Here is a 17,780-nt window from a genome sequence, read left to right on the forward strand (position 1 = left end):
GAGTTAAAAATAGACCTGCCCTAGGACCCAGCAATTGCACTGTTGGGGATTTACCCCAAAGACTCAGATGCAATGAAACGCCGGGACACCTGCACCCCGATGTTTCTAGCAGCAATGTCCACAATAGTCGAACTGTGGAGGGAGCCTCGGTGTCCATCGAAAGATGAATGGATAAAGAAGATGTGGTTTATGTATACAATGGAATATTCCTCAGCCATTAGAAATGACAAATACCCACCATTTGCTTCAACATGGATGGAACTGGATGGTATTATGCTGAGTGCAGTAAGTCAATCAGAGAAGGACAAACAGTGTATGTTCTCATTCATTTGGGGAATATAAATAATAGTGAAAGGGAATATAAGGGAAGGGAGAAGAAATGTGTGGGAAATATCAGGAAGGGAGACAGAACATAAAGACTCCTAACTCTGGGAAATGAACTAGGGGTGGTGGAAGGGGAGGAGGGCGGGGGGTGGGGGGGAATGGGTGACGGGCACTGAGGGGGACACTTGACAGGATGAGCACTGGGTGTTTTTCTGTATGTTGGTAAATTGAACACCAATAAAAATTAATTTATTTAAAAAAAAAGAAAAGAAAAAAAAGAAGAAATAGGTTGGAAGGAAGATTAAACTGTTATCAGCACTTTTCTACATGGCACTGACACAGAGAAAGCAATGACAAATATAAAGCCTAAACCAATTAAAGCATGAAAGAAATTTGATATGCTCCCATTCTGTAGGTTGTCTTTTAGTTTTGTTGACTGTTTCTTTAGCTGTGCAGAAGCTTTTTATCTTAAGTCCCAATTGTTCATTTTTGGTTTTGTTTCCCTTGCCTTCATAGATGTATCTTGCAAGTTGATGTAGTGAAACACCAGGACACCTGCACTCCAAAGTTCACAGCAGCAGTGTCCACAATAGCCAGACTGTGGAAGGTGCCATGATGTCCTTCGACAGATGAATGGATAAAGATGATGTGATCTATATATACAATGGAATTTTACTCAGCCATCAGAGTGGATGACTACTTACTATTTGCTTTGATGCGGATGGAACTGGAAGGTATAATGCTGAGTGAAGTAAGTCAATTGGAGGACAATCATTATATGGTTTCACTCATACGTGAAATAGAAGACATAGTCAAAGGAATTATAAGGGAAAGGAGGGAAACTGAGTGTGAAAATACAGAGACAAACCACGAGAGACTCCTAACTCTTGGAAACAAAAGGTTACAGTAGGGGAGGTGGGTGGAGGGAGGGGGTCACTGGGTGACAGGCACTGAAGAGGGCACTTGATGGGATGAGCCCTGGGTGTTATACTATATGCTGGCAAACTGAATTTAACTTTTAAAAAATGTAAAAAATAAAATAAATAAATTTCATCTGAATTCAACAAAGTGCAAAAGAGTACTAGTTTACTGGGTCTAACTGCATATTGTCTATAAAAAATATTTCAAAGTGTGCAATTCGAAAGATTTACAAAGCACCTTTCGTCTGGGGAAAAAAGTGCTTTATTATAAAGTTATGATGAATAAAAATTTCTAAGAAGCTAATTTAATCATTTAAGTCTTCAGCTTTTATATGGGATCACTACCACATTTCTTATACCAGCCTTAGCTGAAGCAAGTAGTCAAATTAATCTTCATACTCTAGTTGCTTTTAATCTATTTTATTTTATACATGATGTTCTTTGGGGTATGTCATGAGTTGCGGGGGTGGAATTAATGTACAAATTCCTTTTAATTAAAGAAAGATTAAAGCTGTTTAAATTAGCATTCAGTGACACTAAGATCCTGCAATAGTGCTGACTGATGCACATCTTAATCAGCACTACTACAATTTCTCAAGTAGTTCCCTAAAATTATTTTCATAGCAAATTTGTTTCAGGGGGGAGGTGTGAGAAATGAACTCCTTATCATCCTAATGTATACCTTTCTACACTGAAAAGAAAAATTTCACCTACATATAGGTCAATTTCCAGGTTAACTGAAGCTTAGCCCTTAGAGAATCAAGTAAAAAATAACAATCTTAGGAGTTGGAAATCATTTTCTTTAAATTAGACACTCTGCTTTATTACATACAGTATTTTAAGTATAGCTTAATGTATTATTGGTTATTTAGGATCATCATTATGTACATGTATCATTTAAAAAGTTACTTCCCATAGAAACATTCTTAGTGACTTTGCACTAACTAAAAATTGTTCTTCCTTGGGTTCTTCTTTCTGCTTTGGTAATTTCTATTTCCTTCACCATTAATGAGACTGAATTTGATGTAAATATATCCATACCTCATCTATATGGGCTATGACCCCAAACAATTCAATATGATAAAATTACCTACAGGAGTAAATTTACAGCCTAGGTTACTTTGCCATGGCAAAACACAAGAAACTTGGTCTACTGCTTTATGAAAATTACGTTGGGTCCTCACAAGGCCAGAGCTCTAAACAGAATTCTTGGCTGTGTTCCTGTTAAGGAACATTTGTCCTCTGACAAATGAAGATAGCAATTTACCCAATTAGCTGGTCTGCAACTATGCCCTGAAAAAACTGAGCATTCAAGAACTCCTAAAAATATGCATAAATTCCTATCTCAAAATTATCTACCTGAGAGTACAGGGCAATGCCTCTTGTTCCCTAAGACTATGGTCCTAGTCCCCATAGTAAAATGACAATGGGTCAGCATGGTAGATGTGTAGAGATAAAAACGCCAGTCTGAAATAAAGACCTGGGTCTCTCTCCCAGTCCAACATAGACAACTTGTGCAACCTTGAGTCACACTCTAAGACATTTAACTTTACTCATAAAATTCGGATTATTTCCCTACTTCATCAAAAGGGAATGAGTCAAAATCAAGTATGACAACGTTCTAACCTGAAAAACACTCTAACAATAAGTTTTCAATGATCCAATTTGAGGAGTGATAGATAGGACTGGCTAAATTTTACAATTTAAAGAGAAATCTGTGGTTTTCAATTTAGTGTCACCAAAGAGGCTGATGCCTCAAGATCCACAAGAGTTTACATCTTCCCCTAAAATATGAAAGAAGAGGAATTCACAGAGATACAAGCTGTGAGGAAAATATACCCTAATTCAAGGTTCATTAAGATTTAATATGCTAAATATCCAACTATCTTCTCCAAAAGATGTCTTTAGCTCTATGAAAATAATCTGGAAAACCTCTATTTCTGTTATTCTCTACTTGGGAATCACTCACATGGTAGATAACTGAGAAACTTTTCCATTACTTATACTTAAAGGTTAATGTTTAAAGAATTTTCTTTTAAGAAACAGCTTAAATTCTCTTACCCCTTAAAATATTAGTTCCTTAGATTTTCTACCCATTATGCCTTCTCCACACAATCCACTACTGCCCCTTCCAGCTTGTCTTTCTAACCCACTTTGGTAGGAAATACACTTACCAAGGAAAGAAAAGGCTCCACATGGCCTAGATAATTATCTGCATGGCTCGTCCAAGATATCACATCAGTATTTTCCTTCGCAAGGCAGGAAAGCATTTCAAAGGTTCCCAAACTTTCTCAGTTCATAGACTCTTAACGTCTTAGTAATTTTTTCTAAGGCACCCCCGGGCTTAAAGAAATAACTAACATTTCCATTTATTAAGTACTCAGACCCAAACAACTTAATAACTATTTATGTCCCGTGAACTTAGCACCTCTTGGCACTGCACTACTTCTCGAAGCTTGGAATCCAACTGGATACCACCATCCTCACTTCTTGTCCTTCATCTATTTTCATACTGTACTTGCTTATTATCACAGCAAGGCCAAAAGCCCTGCTTTGCAAAAACTAACTTCATCAGGAGGAATATGGAGGTCTAATGCTGAAACTCTGAACTACTTCAGCTTGGACTCAGGGCAGTATCCTTACAGATGCCACTATCTCTCTCAAAAATTTAAAATATTCCACAATGCCCCAAGAGTATGCTGTGGAGACCCAGCGCTCTTCAGCGCATCATCTAGGAATCATAGCCTTCTAAATTCCAGTCCAGCAGAACAATCACTATAGAAACTAACCCACAGAGCTGTTACATATGTCTTAACAGGTTAATAAATTCAAATACAAAATAAATATATATAAATCTTTTAAAATTAGGGTATTAGAGGAGAACTTACCTAAATCAAAATCATACATACAGTAGGTCATCAAAATGTCATGAAGCAAAATCAACCCTGGATTATCTTGGCCTTCATAAAACTTGTTTGTTCGATCTGTTCTGTTAACATCTTTTTCTGAGGAGGAAAATCATTATATATTTGAAAACCTTTCAAAAAACACATTTTTATAAAGCTTACATCTTACAAGAACAAAATTATTTTTCTGGCTATTAATTTCACTGTCTCTGACCTTTTACTTAATGAAAAAATTCATCAAATTCCATTTCAGATATGCAACAAAAAAAAGATTTTAGAATATTTTTCAAAAATCAGTTCACTTCCTCATGAGTATATTTTCAAATATTTTTCAATTTTCATCTAAACATAGAAATTTTGCAATAGTAGAAAACACTTGTCATTAATTAAAAGCAACATCAATAATCCACATTAGTTAGAAATAAAAATGCCACTCATGAATGCATGTGATAGGCAATATTACTTGAAAACAGTAATTTTAAAAAGCTACTATGCAATCAAGTGTAATCAAAGAGATTTGCTTTATTCATTATTAACTTCTTTGTCATGTTCCACAATCATCTTCAGGACAAATTAGTTCCTTATTCCCTTATAGACATTATTCAGTTTACATATTAGTATAAGCAATTTATTTTAATTTTGAAAAAATGAAAATCCACATTTTGCTGGAAATTATTTCATGACATTAAGAACAGGTCTGGAAATTATCACCATGAGTGTATCCCAAGTTGTACTGACAATTCAATCCACAAACACTGATACCTATTAAACGCAGCTTATAGCGAAAGGCTTTACAACTAAAAGGGTGTTCCCCAAACAAATCCCTCACTAAATGAGGAAGAAATAGTTAAACGCAAAGTGTTTAGTCTATTCTATAATAAATTCTGTTTAAAAGTTGTGACTGATCTCTCCCCTCACTCCACCCCATTGAAATGAATAAATTGAAAACACTCTCACTACAGGTACTCCTACTTTTCAAAAGTCTTCACTTTTACAAAAGACTTGCATGAGTAACTGTTTTCACTAGCCAAAGGAAATCCAAAGAAGATGTGGATTTTGTTAATCCACTTTTACAAAAAAAAACACGATGACAAGTGAAAACAGTATTCAGTGTCTGTTTTGCAGTCAACAGTCACAGAGACAGTTCGTGCCCTGGGCAGCTAGAGGGCCCCACTACACTCCTTCCCGGGATCCACATCCCCATCTCAGCATCAAGCCCTCATAGCCTTGAACTGGGCCTGTGGGCTTCTGTGTTGTACCTTGACTGATTTTGTGTATCTGTTAGCAAAAAGCCTAAAAGAGGTAATTTTGGGGGTCTGAGAATGCTTTAGAAAGCTTCCATATATGTTAATATAGTAATTATTTCTTTGCTTTATGCCATTTAGACTTATGAAAGGTCTCACAGGAACACCTGTACTTGTGAAGAGACAGAGAGCTATTTTACAGAAGAGTAGAATCTAACAATAAAGGACGATATTAGTTTAGATTCTGAAAGGGAAAAAAAAAAAAAAAAAGATTCTGGAAGGGCATTTAAAAATATATATGAGAACAAAATTATAGCTTTCTATTAAAATATACTATATGAGATTTAGGGACGCCTGGATGGCTCAGCGGTTGGGCGCCTGCCTTCAGCTCAGGTCATGATCCCAGGATCTGGGATAGAGTCCCCATCAGGCTCCCTGCGAGGAGTCTGCTTCTCCGTTTATGTCTCCACCTCTCACTCTCTCTCAGTCTGTCTCTCTCATGAATAAATAAATCTTTTTAATAAATAAATAAATTAAATACACTATATTAGATTTAATAAAAAAAAGTACATATCTGCCTTCAGCTCAGGTCACGATCTCGGTGTCCTGGGACAGAGCCCTGTGTTGGGTTCCCTGCTCAGTGGTCAGTCTACTTCACCCTCTGCCTCTCCCTCTGCCCCACCTTTCCCCCTTGCTTGTGTGCTTTCTCTCTCGCTCTAACAAATAAAATCTTTAAAGAACAAAATTAGGGGGATCCCTCGGTGGCTCAGCGGTTTAGCGCCTGCCTTTGGCCCAGGGCATGATCCTGGAGTCCCGGGATCGAGTCCCACATCGGGCTCCCTGCATGGAGCCTGCTTCTCCCTCTGCCTATGTCTCTGCCTCTCTCTCTCTCTCTCTCTCTCTCTCTCTCTCTGTCTCTCATGCATAAATAAATAAAATCTTTAAAAAAAATAAAAAAATAAAAAATAAAACTAAAAACATCAAAATGTTTCATTCTCAAATCAGTGCTGATAAAAAGGTGTGCATAAGTTTATCGTTTTTATTAACTCAAGCACAATTTACATAGTCATATTGACAACACAGATTATTTGCCTTAACAGGGGGTTTTAAACATGGCAAAAAATTATTTGTACCCTCATGAACTATCTGCAATTCCTTCTTCTTGTATATTTAGATGCAACATGCCAAGCAGAAAACAAAAAGGGATCAAAAATGATATATAAAGAATATTTTATAAGGAAAGTATTTCTAGAAATTATTTCAAGAAAGATTATATTAGTACTTAGGTTTAAAAAAAAACAAGCCCTCACTTAATCCAACTCTCCATCTAACTTGATATAGCTAAAGAAGACCGAAGAAACCACAACCATGCCGCCAACAGACCCCATTCTACATTTGCTGTAACAAAACCTCAAGTGGGCCTCTAATGCTGCCTGGTAAACATGTTCTAGTTCATTCATCCATTCCTTGTCTCCATTCATGTAACCACTTTACATCTTCTCCTCTGTCCTCAAGCCTCCAAAATGTTACTTCCTCCCAACTCTGGTTCTCAGATGAGTATCCTGCTTCCTATTTCTGAGAAATGGAAGTTATCCAAAGAGAACTTCCCTCAGGATCCCACTATTTTAGCCACATACCTGCATTCGCAGAGTCCCTTCTCACCTATCACTCTAAATGAGCTTCCATCCTGGTGGCTAAATCCAATCCCCCCTCTTGTGCATGAAATCCACCCAAGGATATTGCCCTAGTTAATTCTTGTGTCCCTCTCTAGTTTCGTTTTTCTTCCTATTGGATCCATTCTCACCTAGACTTCAACCATACTGCTGTTTCTCTCATCTTCATAAAAACCTTACTCAATCTCACTATCCCCTCTAACAGCAGCCCATTTTATCTCCATCTTCGTAGAGCAAAACTTCTTAAAGGAGCTGTATATATTGTGACCAATTCCACTACTCCTGTTTCCTCCTAAACTCACTCCCATCAGGTTATCACTTCCAACACTCCACCAAAACTCCATCCATCTTTATTTATGAAGCTATAAATAAATTCATAAGCAAAATGCAAATTTTAAAAATAAATTCCACTAGTATCCAAAGCTATCCTAAAATTATATAGAGTCCAGCTAACCAGATAGTTAAGAGTATTAAAACTGGGTATTGCTCTTAACCATGTGATCTTGGACAAGCCATTTTTGTTTTCAATGGTTCGGTTTTGTACAACGGAGATTATCAACTGAAACTTAAGACACTTATAGCAGTAACTATGCATTCTTTCAATAACTTATACCAACCTGGCCTTTACCGTAAGAGCTAGGCAGCCCAGTACTCAGTCTTTGGAAATAAGTCTAATTCTTTTAATGTAAAATTCTGTCAAACATCTCTTTTTTATGAAATAATTATTCCCACACAATAGTTACTCAATTCTCACACACTGACAAAAATTTCCTATCTGAAGTCACTTATTAAAAAAATAAAATAAATGTATATTTAGAGATGGTCTGGAGGGACATAAGCCAATGTCTATTAACTGTAATTATCTATGGATGACAGAAACAAAGCTAATCTTTATTTTCTTCTTTTTTGCTTATCTATAGTTCCTAATTTTCCTATTAATAAACACAAACTCTTTGTAATAAGGGAGACATAATGGTTTTTGAATGAAATTAATTCAATAAGCAAATTAACCTTTTTAAATTCGTATTTCAGAACTGAAAATGAAGTATGTCAGTACATATACCGACTGAATTCATATTCCTAATTGGGAGAGAACAACCAAGATCATCAAATACACATTCTAATGTACTCTCTAATTCTGATTTCTCTTTTAAGCCCTATCTCCATAGCATATACCTTCACTCCTTAAATTTTATCAAGACTTCAATGTCAACCCCTCTCATGCATTTCCAAAATTAGGAAAAAATTACCAATAAGACTTCTATAATCTCTTAATCTCGAATTTCTCTTCTCTTGTTCTTCGCTGACAGATTTCCATTGTAGTTTCATCCTGAAGTATTCATCACTACAGAAAACAATTTCATACCAGAAAAAGCTATGAGAACACGGTATTTTTAAAAATTCTAAATGGATTTTTCCATTAACAATATATCATAGCATTTATGATGCTAGTGAGATGTGAGGTTATAAATAGGATAATGAAATGTTTACTTATGATACATAACTAAATACAAAGGAAAAATAAAATAACCTTATACATACCATAAACTTTGCTTAAACTACTAGAATAATTTAGGTATGATTTTAAGAAAAACATTTACCTCAATCCTTAATATGATATCTAAAAGTATTCTAGTTATTAAATATTTTAACCACTAAAGTTTGTGAATAATTAGAAATACAAATCTACAAATTGCTGTTTTTTTTAATGTGACGTAAGATTTCCATTTTTCTAACCAGTTTATTCACAAACCTGTTAATGTGAAATGTCTTAGAATAATTGGCAAATGTATTGAAAGAGAAAGGATTGTCTGAAGGTTTAAATATGTACATAATGATTCAGAGTGAGCTTTCAATCAAAGGCTACCCTGATGAACTGGGAGTGAGAAAGGTAACTGGAAAGTTGGTCTAGTTGGTCTAAGTTTCAAGTCTGAGAAATACCTTAAAAAAACAGAAAGTTTTCCAAAAAAAGGAAAGACTAGTTTATTTACAAGGGCACCAGGAAAATAATTTAAAGGTAATTAACCTAAAGAGTAAACATACTTCTTGTGGCCATTTTTATAATTTCTTAATGAATTGCAAAAATGGATCAAGATGATATATTTAAAAACCCCTAGGGATCCCTGGGTGGCGCAGCGGTTTGGCGCCTGCCTTTGGCCCGGGGCGCGATCCTAGAGACCCGGGATCAAGTCCCACGTCGGGCTCCCGGTGCATGGAGCCTGCTTCTCCCTCTGCCTGTGTCTCTGCCTCTCTCTCTCTCTCTCTGTGACTATCATAAATAAATAAAAATTTAAAAAAAATAAATCTTTAAAAAAAAACCCCTATCTAATTAGTTATTTTTCAAGTATGCAAAATGTTTTTACAAAGGAAGTGGAATTTTTTTTTTTTTACCATATTTCTACATATTCACCAACACAACTATAAGGAGTGTTTGAAATGACTAGTTTAAAGTACAAGCTCAATTTTTCAATTAGAAAGATGAAAACAAAATTATTTTTCCCATACCCTCATCTATTTAAAATAATCATCTAGAAGCCATATACTATTTTGTATGAGTGAGTTACTAATTTCTTTGGTGAACATACAAAAGACCTTACTTACGTTTTTTGTTTTTGTAATTGAGTTCTTTCCTCCTTGGTACTGTCCCAAGGAAAATAACCCAAAAGAAATTTCCATGCTTGCTTTCTCAATGCATGACTAAGTCCCTAAAGAAAACATGCATATTAAACACAGTTGTAAAAAAGAATGGAATACTTTTAAGTTCACAAAACTTGCATATAAATATACAGGAAGACTAATATTTAAGAGACAGTTTTTATACATATTCACTCAATTCAGTGAATACTAACTTGTTTTTGACCTCTAGTTCTGAAGATGTAAACTTTCAGAAAGCTTAAACAATGCAGAGTATTGTTCTATAGAAGACAGTGGGACTGATTAGTCTTTCTAAGTCCAATCCTTATTAAATAAGGCGACTACCAGTGGGGTACATACACGCCTCCTTCATATAATCCACAGAACTTGAAGTAAGGAAAACTATTCTTCCCTAGGCTTAATGGTCTCCCGCCCTCCCCACCGCGCAATCCTAAGGGACATCACAAGGATTGTGATGTCTCTGTCCTACAGGGATTTTAAGGCATCATTATTCAAAAAGGAATTCATTCCCTGACTCCCTCTACACATCCCTCCAAAAAAGAAAATTTAAATATCAGCAGTTTCAAATATCATCCATATTAAGGTATTTACCCCTCTAAATATCATCTGCTTCATATTATCTACATTTAAAATTCTTCCTTCAGAATCAATGTTCTTAGTCCATTCTTCCAGTGATACTGGCTCTCTCCTTTGAACAACAGGTCGTTCTCCCAAATCAATCTAAAATAAGAAGATAAGCAATATGGAGTACACTTTTAACCAGTGATATTAAATCAAGGTACACAGAAACGGTAACTAAAACACTATCACTCAGGCACAAGTTCTAACATTTCTAGTATCTTCCCTTATTTTTCAATGTTTCGTTTATGAACTTTAATAGCATTCCATACACTTTCCTTCCTAGTAACCATACAAATAACAGAGTAATAAACTCAGAGACAGGAATACATTTGCTATTTTGAGTTTCAATTACATAAGTACAAAACATTCGACATGTAAATTCCATAAGGGACTCTTCAAATTAAATGGTGTGCTGTTATTATTTGAAAAGACAGTATTATTCCACTAAACATATTCTAAAATTAGCTTTCCTTCCAAACTAAAATTTGTAGCTCTCAGAATTGATTCATGATCCATTAGCTCCACTTGGTATTTTCTACAGTTTTTTATTCAATTAACAGATGTTGGTAATTTAAAAATGCCATTTGCAAGATAAGCCCTTCAAGTATTACAATTTTTGTATTTATAATGTTCCAACTATGTACAGCCTAGAATTGTAGCAAATTCAAAAGTCTTGTTGGGCATATATAAAGATTGGCCACAATTCAGGGCCAGGATCCATCTTCCTTAAAAAAGAAAAGATTCACATAAGCATAAAAGCCCTAAAGTAGTGTCCTGACTAGCTGCCTCTGGTGCCTACTGAGAAAACATATAAATTAGGAAGAGAACTTGGAACAATATACAAGGCTCATATTCACTGCTATGCACTCAATGAAACAACCTGTTCATTATCATCAAAAAGTAATCAAAGAAAAGAGATCCAACTAATAAACAAAAAGTATAAGCAGTAAATGAAGCAGCACAATCCAACAATGTGGAGGCAGAACAAGTATTAGTTGTTAGATATATTAGCAAAAAAGTTATAAGAAAGGATTATGAGAAAGAGGCAGATATAACCAAAACTGAGTTTCTATTTCTATCATATTCAGTACATGTTTAAAAAGCATTTCTCCTGTTAAAATGTGAGAGCTATGTTAATATAAATGTCCACTCACTCTTGTGATGACTTCGAATCCTGGTTCTTCTTGTTGATTTATCTTTAAACCTGGAATAGCATCACTAAGAAAATCTGCCATTTCTGAAGGTGGTCGTTGATGTGTAGAGGGATCACTGCCTCTCAGACTATCAAAAATGTAGTTTGTGACTTTGGAAAATCCTACCATAGTTGCTGTATAAGGATCCTTTTTAATTTTCTATGTAGTAAGAAGAGAAATATTAGCATTATTAATTCAAATAAATAATAAAAATACCACTATCATGAGCAAAAGGGCAAAGTTTTTTAAAGGGAAATCAGAACTAAAACAGAGTGTTCTAAGATTTTTTTTTTTTTCTGGGAAGGAAAATTTTTATTTTCTAAGCCAATCTTTTCATTTGGTTAAAAGAGAATATTACACAGCAAGTTAATGCTACTGATTGAATTGCAGATAAACAAATGATTTGCAGGCTTTATTCAATCTGCATACATCACAAATATATGCAGTGCTTACTTTCCATTGATGAATGGCCCACAACAGCATTCTTCTGTCTAGCAGTCCTGCCTTCACAAAAAAAATATTTCTTGAAGTGTGCACTAGTCTAACGAAAAATATTCAATAGCTAAATTTTAAAGCTCACAATATTTAAATATCAGCTGACATTTTAATCTAATTATCTGGTTAATAAATCATGCCAATGAGTGTAATTTGTTCTGGACAGTGCTGCCTTGGAAAACAACAAAAGTTTTTCTATTGCTAGGGTTACTTCTAAATCCCAAACTGCCTGCTTATTCATAGTTAGCAAAAATAATGATTTTTTAAAGGTCTTTTAACAATTATTTTCACAATAAAAACTGTTCCCTGTTTACTTTCATCACTGTCTAGCTATCTCGTCCTCCTTCCTCAAAACTGCCCTTTTTATCTTATCTTCAGAACCAAGAAGAGACCATCTGGGACAGAGTAAACCCTCAAACATTTGTTGAACGAGTAAGTGAATAAACAAACAACCAATTCATTAGTTTACATAGAAATTTGAGTGAAAAATAAATAACTTTACTTCTGCCTGTGTTAAATGCATATTTTTAGCCAAATGTAAGAATATACTCAAATACCTTAAGGAGAATTAGATTATCAGGACCCCAAATGAATCTACTTAAAATGGAAAATAAAAATTCCAATGACATTAATGAATTCAAAGTAGCTTACCGAGTGACCTCTCACCTAGTCAGTGAAAGCTAGGATAATAAAAATCTACTAATGTCCAATATCAGTATTACAATAAAGGGAAAAATTGCCTTAAGAGTAACTAAGAACCAAGGAAGCTTCTGAGTTTTACAAATGGATGAAACATATTATTTTTTAAAAATTACAGAGAATAAAAAAAAAATTACAGAGAATAGTTCCATAAAGTTTACACAGAGAGAGACCCATGTCTCATTCTATATAATCTGAGAAAATGAGAGGTAGGAGGTATATGAAACAATGATGTAAGATTAATAGATTAATACAAAATAGATTAAGAAACATACTTGTATTAAACCATATGCAGGTTCATCAAGAAGATTTTCAAAAGACTGTGAAAGACTCTTATTCTGACAATTCACAAGAAGTGTTCTTTTATCCTGTGGAGATCTGTAATAAAAGCAGGGATCTGTAGAAAATACTAGCACACTGCGTCAATTACTACCAGAATACTTACTAATGCCTACTTTTCCTTGACAACAACAATGAAAACCCAAGACTCAAATGTCCAGTTCTAGAACTGTTGCCCATCAATACAATATTAGTAAATACCTAGTAACTATCTTAAATGAGCTCCAAATACATGAAACATGAAATACTAAATTAACAAACATAAAAGGGTTGAATATTTTTATTCTAGGTAAAGCCAAGAGAACTAAACTGTAACGAACCCAAGTTTTTGCATGTAATTATAGTAGAAAAACCTTACAAATGTATCTGCCTTTATTATCATAAAAATTAAAGAAAGTGAAAGCACACTGTAGGATTCATCAGTATATATAAAATTACAATACAGGAAAATGTCCTATTTTGAAAGGGTTTCCAACTTCATGCCACAGCTTGGTAATATTGCAATATAAGATATTAAGAACACAAGATAAAATAGATTATTTTTTAAAGATCATTAATTATGCTAACCATAATTATAAACACACATGAACATATTTAATAAGGTTATAATAATGTACAGTTCAGGTAATAGTATGTTTTTAGTTCTTGTTTATTAAGCTCTTAGAAGCAAGTTGTTCTTTGCATTTTTTTCTTCACATTTCTTAATTACTACAGAATGCTTTCCAAATAGGCATTTAATTTGAAGTAATCAGGTGAATTATCCAGTCTTTTGTCTATTAAGTTTTAAAACTTAGTAAGTTAGCTATAATAAATCCACAACTTTTCTGTGTTTAAAATAAAACTTAAATGTGTTATGTTGCAGCTATCTACTTCTCGTTTATTATAAATGTTTGAGATAAGAACTTTAATAACAGTTATCTCTTCTCAATTCTAACACAACAGGATGCAACAGCAATGCCAGAGGGGATATGAACTCCAAAGCAGGATCTCATTCTTACACATTCAGAAATGCTTGATCTTCAGAGACAACAGTAGCTTAATAAGCCCCTTTGCTTTTTAAAAGGAGATGAGGTTGAGTCATTTGAGGGTAAGAAAAAATATAACTTTTAAAATGTTCAATTTTCATTTAAATGTCATTTTTCTGAACTTACTGGGGTTATGCTTAATACAAAGACCTATATATACTCTCACAAGGCATTTTTTTTAATAAGTCTTTTAAATGTAGCACCAGAAAAGTAAGTAATATAACAATACATGTTTTCCCCTAGCACAGGACAGCTGGTAGGTACTATGATTATTGTTTCTAACAATGTCAAATTATTTCTTTAAAATTCAAGCAAAAATTGGTAATTGAAGTCAAAACATTGGCTATGCATGTAGAAAAAGCATGTAGCTATCTGGGATCAGATCATTATTATGGCTCCAGATTTCAAACTGTAGTCAATGAACTAGCAATGAGAAGAAGAAATGACTGCCTAACCAAAAAGCAACCACAGCTATTCTTTTAAGAAGAAAGGATTTAGGGGCGCCTGGGTAGTTCAGTCAATGAAGTGTCCGACTTGGGCTCAGGTCAGGAACTTGGGGTCCTGGGATCGAGCCCCACATCAGACTCTGAGCTCAGCAGGGAGTCTGCTTATCCCTCTCCCTTTCTTCCCGCCCCTCCCCGGGCTTGTGCTGTCTCTCAAATAAATAAATAAAATCTTTTATAAAAAATAAAAAATAAATAAAAAGAATGGATTTCATTTTTTATACCCGATGCTCTGTGATGAGGGGCTGGGGAAAGTTCTAGGAGGAGAGATATAAGAAATTTAAGACTTAGCTGAGCTGCCCTTAGCTAAAAAAATCAACAAAAACATTTTTAAGAAGTACATGAGTCAGAGGACAAGCTGTATATTGCTAGGCAATTGCAGAGCTCATCAAAAGGAGGGTTGGCATTCCAGAATATTGTTACATTTCCACCTGCCAGGTTATCACACTGATTTAATTTGGAAAGATCAAATATGACAGATTTATATGTATATATTTTGGAAATATAATGGATTCTAGGAAGTTGATCTCTTATGAAAACATTATTCAAGATTTTCAAATTCTTTGTAGCAGCAAGACAGAACTTTTAATGATGTTAACATCACTAATTCTATTAGAGCCTACTATAGGGCTTAAAGAAAACTACAGTCTAATATCACAACTATAGAAATAGATCTATTGAAAATTCAGAAGTTATCTCCCCAGCTTTGGAGTGAGCCTCTCCCAAAGACCTTAGAATAAATTCAGAAATGATAACAGTTGAAGAATGTTTTGTGTGCTGAGTTGTAGTAGTAGCTATTTTCCATTGCTACTGAGAATAACCAATATAGAAAGCTAAAGAAATAAAAATATTACTGCAAAGGTTATCAATCAAAAAAGGTCGATAAAAATAAAGTACAGAATATTTACAACAAAACTATAGGTATAACATATTCTTATTTATTTTACACATATATCTCAAAGGAAATAAATGAGAGTTTATAATTTCATTTCATAAATGGTGTTATATGATGACACAACCAATTTGGCTTTTTAGGAAATATCTTACTGCCTGGATATTTATATATTAATGAAAAATGCTCCAATATACAAAATAAGTTTAATGGAATCTTTGTATTACAACCTTCCTTCGTATCCTAGCACCAACTTGGTTCCAGAAAGTAATATATTTGTGATTCATTCTTTACCCAAGCATGTTTTAAAAGGTGATAAATCAAAGAACACTAACAAACATGAATGAAAAGGACAATTTGTTTTGCTAGGAGATAAGAAAACCATTTGAGAAATTACAAGTCTCAAGAAGCTGGTCTATTTTGCACTGATTGATCCAGCCAGTGAGAATGAAAGAAGAACTGTACATAACTCTCCAGCCTCATTCTCACTCTTACAAGGCTGCACATCCCTAGTACATCCAAGATTTCAGTTCATCTATATGGTAAGGCCCTTAATACATTAGGGGCAGTATTAGGAAGAGAAGATGGCCACAAATGTATGTCACATCATTCAACTGGGTTAATCAGAGAAAAAAAGCGTATGGTCTAATTCTGTGGGTTTTGCATTGAAAAAAAGGGTGACCGTGTCATAGACTGCCAGGCATCCCAATGAGGCTGTGGAAACCAAAGTTTTCTGGAACTATTCTTCCTTCTGGTCTCTGCAACAATCTCCGACCACAGGAATGTAACTCTGGAAACATCACTTTGCTTAAGATAACTGATCTGGGGACAGCAAATGAGGTTGCCATGGCTGACATCTAGTAGAGTGAAAAACTGAGAATATATGGAAATTTTCATTTCTTTGGAGTTCAACTTAATTGAGAATTCCATTTATTTAGATTATAACTAGTGAAATAAAGAACAAAGATCTTTAATATCTTCCTGAGAATCTGATACAGATGGCTTACACAAATATGGAATTTTTTTTAACGTCAGTGACAGTTTATTTGGAGTATCCATAGTCTACCACTTGGACTCAACATATAATCTCTGGTGAGCTCTACAGCACAATATAATTTGGTATAATTTATAACGGGAGAGAGAACAGGAAGTGTTTATTTCAGCTTAGGGTACAGAGGGGCCTTGGGTACTATTCTTACGTATTTCAGATCATTCAGAGGGCAAAGAATAAATTAGCCCCCAGTGTCACAGAAGAATGCAACATGGAGAAGTAGCTGGTATCAGGGGTGGTTTTTGAAGGACTATCTCATCCACCCTTCTTACCCCCCTAGAAAGGCTACATCTCCATAGGACTATAAATTGAGTGATAAAAACCCAAAAGGGAGAGAGAAAAGAACCAAATATAGGGAGGGAGGTCAGTCTCCTCTGTCAGGTTCTTCTCTTTGACCAGGCCATTAAAGGTTGCAATTAATCACTGATGTTCACATTATATTCCATTTTATCCTCCCGTTAATTTCATTCTTTCTCAGAGCTTCAATTACTACTGACTCACAAAAAACTTACAAATCCTACTATATACTTTCATAGTGCTACACATCTCTTATTTGGAGTACCTATTACAGCCAAATGCTATGTTTACTTGTATAAGCAATGTCTGTCTCTCCTACAAGGGTACAAACTTCATGAAGGCAGGGACCATATCTTTTTTGATTACTGCTTTTTCTAGCAGTTAGCACAGAGTGTCTAGGACATAAGTGGTCTTCAAAAAAAAAAAACTATATATGGCGGGAGGGGACATCATTCCCATGGCTTTGTGTTTTCAAATGGAAATATGCACTTCTATTAAACTCTCCTTTACTAAGACAAATCTGATTACTGAGATAGGAAAGAGTAAGGTACATGCTTGGCATAAACAACACTCCCCCTTCCAGACATTGCATGCGCACAGACTCACACACATGCATATGCGCTTGTTCTCTCTCTCTCTCTCTCTCTCTCTCTCTCTCTCTCAGATTTGCCTATCAACATAAAAGAGGCTTTCTGGTCTGGTTTCATTCACATCATAAGTGGTCTGTCCTCAATAGGAAGACCTGTAGTTGTTCAAAAATTGGTGAGTGACTTCAAAACTACTTTGGGGTAAATTATGATGATGCTGCATATCTAAGCCTCATCAATAACTATATTTTTACCATTATCTGATTCTTATATTTACTCCTTACTTTGTTTCCTTTTCTGTATTTGTAAAGAAGTTTCATTTACAACCCTCATTAAAACATCACCAACACACATTC

General features: G+C 34.7%; 1 protein-coding gene across 2 annotated transcripts in view; it reads right to left on the reverse strand.

Annotated features, from left to right (window-relative positions):
• Positions 1-17,780, reverse strand: part of TBC1D15 (TBC1 domain family member 15) — a 75,493-nt gene that overhangs the window by 18,095 nt on the left and 39,618 nt on the right. Inside the window, exons 6-12 of one of the 2 annotated variants that reach the window (XM_041755659.1) lie at positions 13,006-13,108; positions 11,990-12,040; positions 11,498-11,695; positions 10,314-10,442; positions 9,669-9,772; positions 8,318-8,412; positions 4,133-4,249 (exon numbers count right to left, since the gene is read on the reverse strand). In XM_041755659.1, the coding sequence (XP_041611593.1) occupies positions 4,133-4,249; positions 8,318-8,412; positions 9,669-9,772; positions 10,314-10,442; positions 11,498-11,695; positions 11,990-12,040; positions 13,006-13,108 (797 nt within the window). The remainder of the gene's footprint in view (positions 1-4,132; positions 4,250-8,317; positions 8,413-9,668; positions 9,773-10,313; positions 10,443-11,497; positions 11,696-11,989; positions 12,041-13,005; positions 13,109-17,780) is intronic. The other variant, XM_041755660.1, reaches the window with a different exon arrangement.

The sequence above is a fragment of the Vulpes lagopus genome, chromosome 5, assembly GCF_018345385.1.
Source record: "Vulpes lagopus strain Blue_001 chromosome 5, ASM1834538v1, whole genome shotgun sequence".
NCBI classification, from domain to species: Eukaryota; Metazoa; Chordata; class Mammalia; order Carnivora; family Canidae; genus Vulpes; species Vulpes lagopus.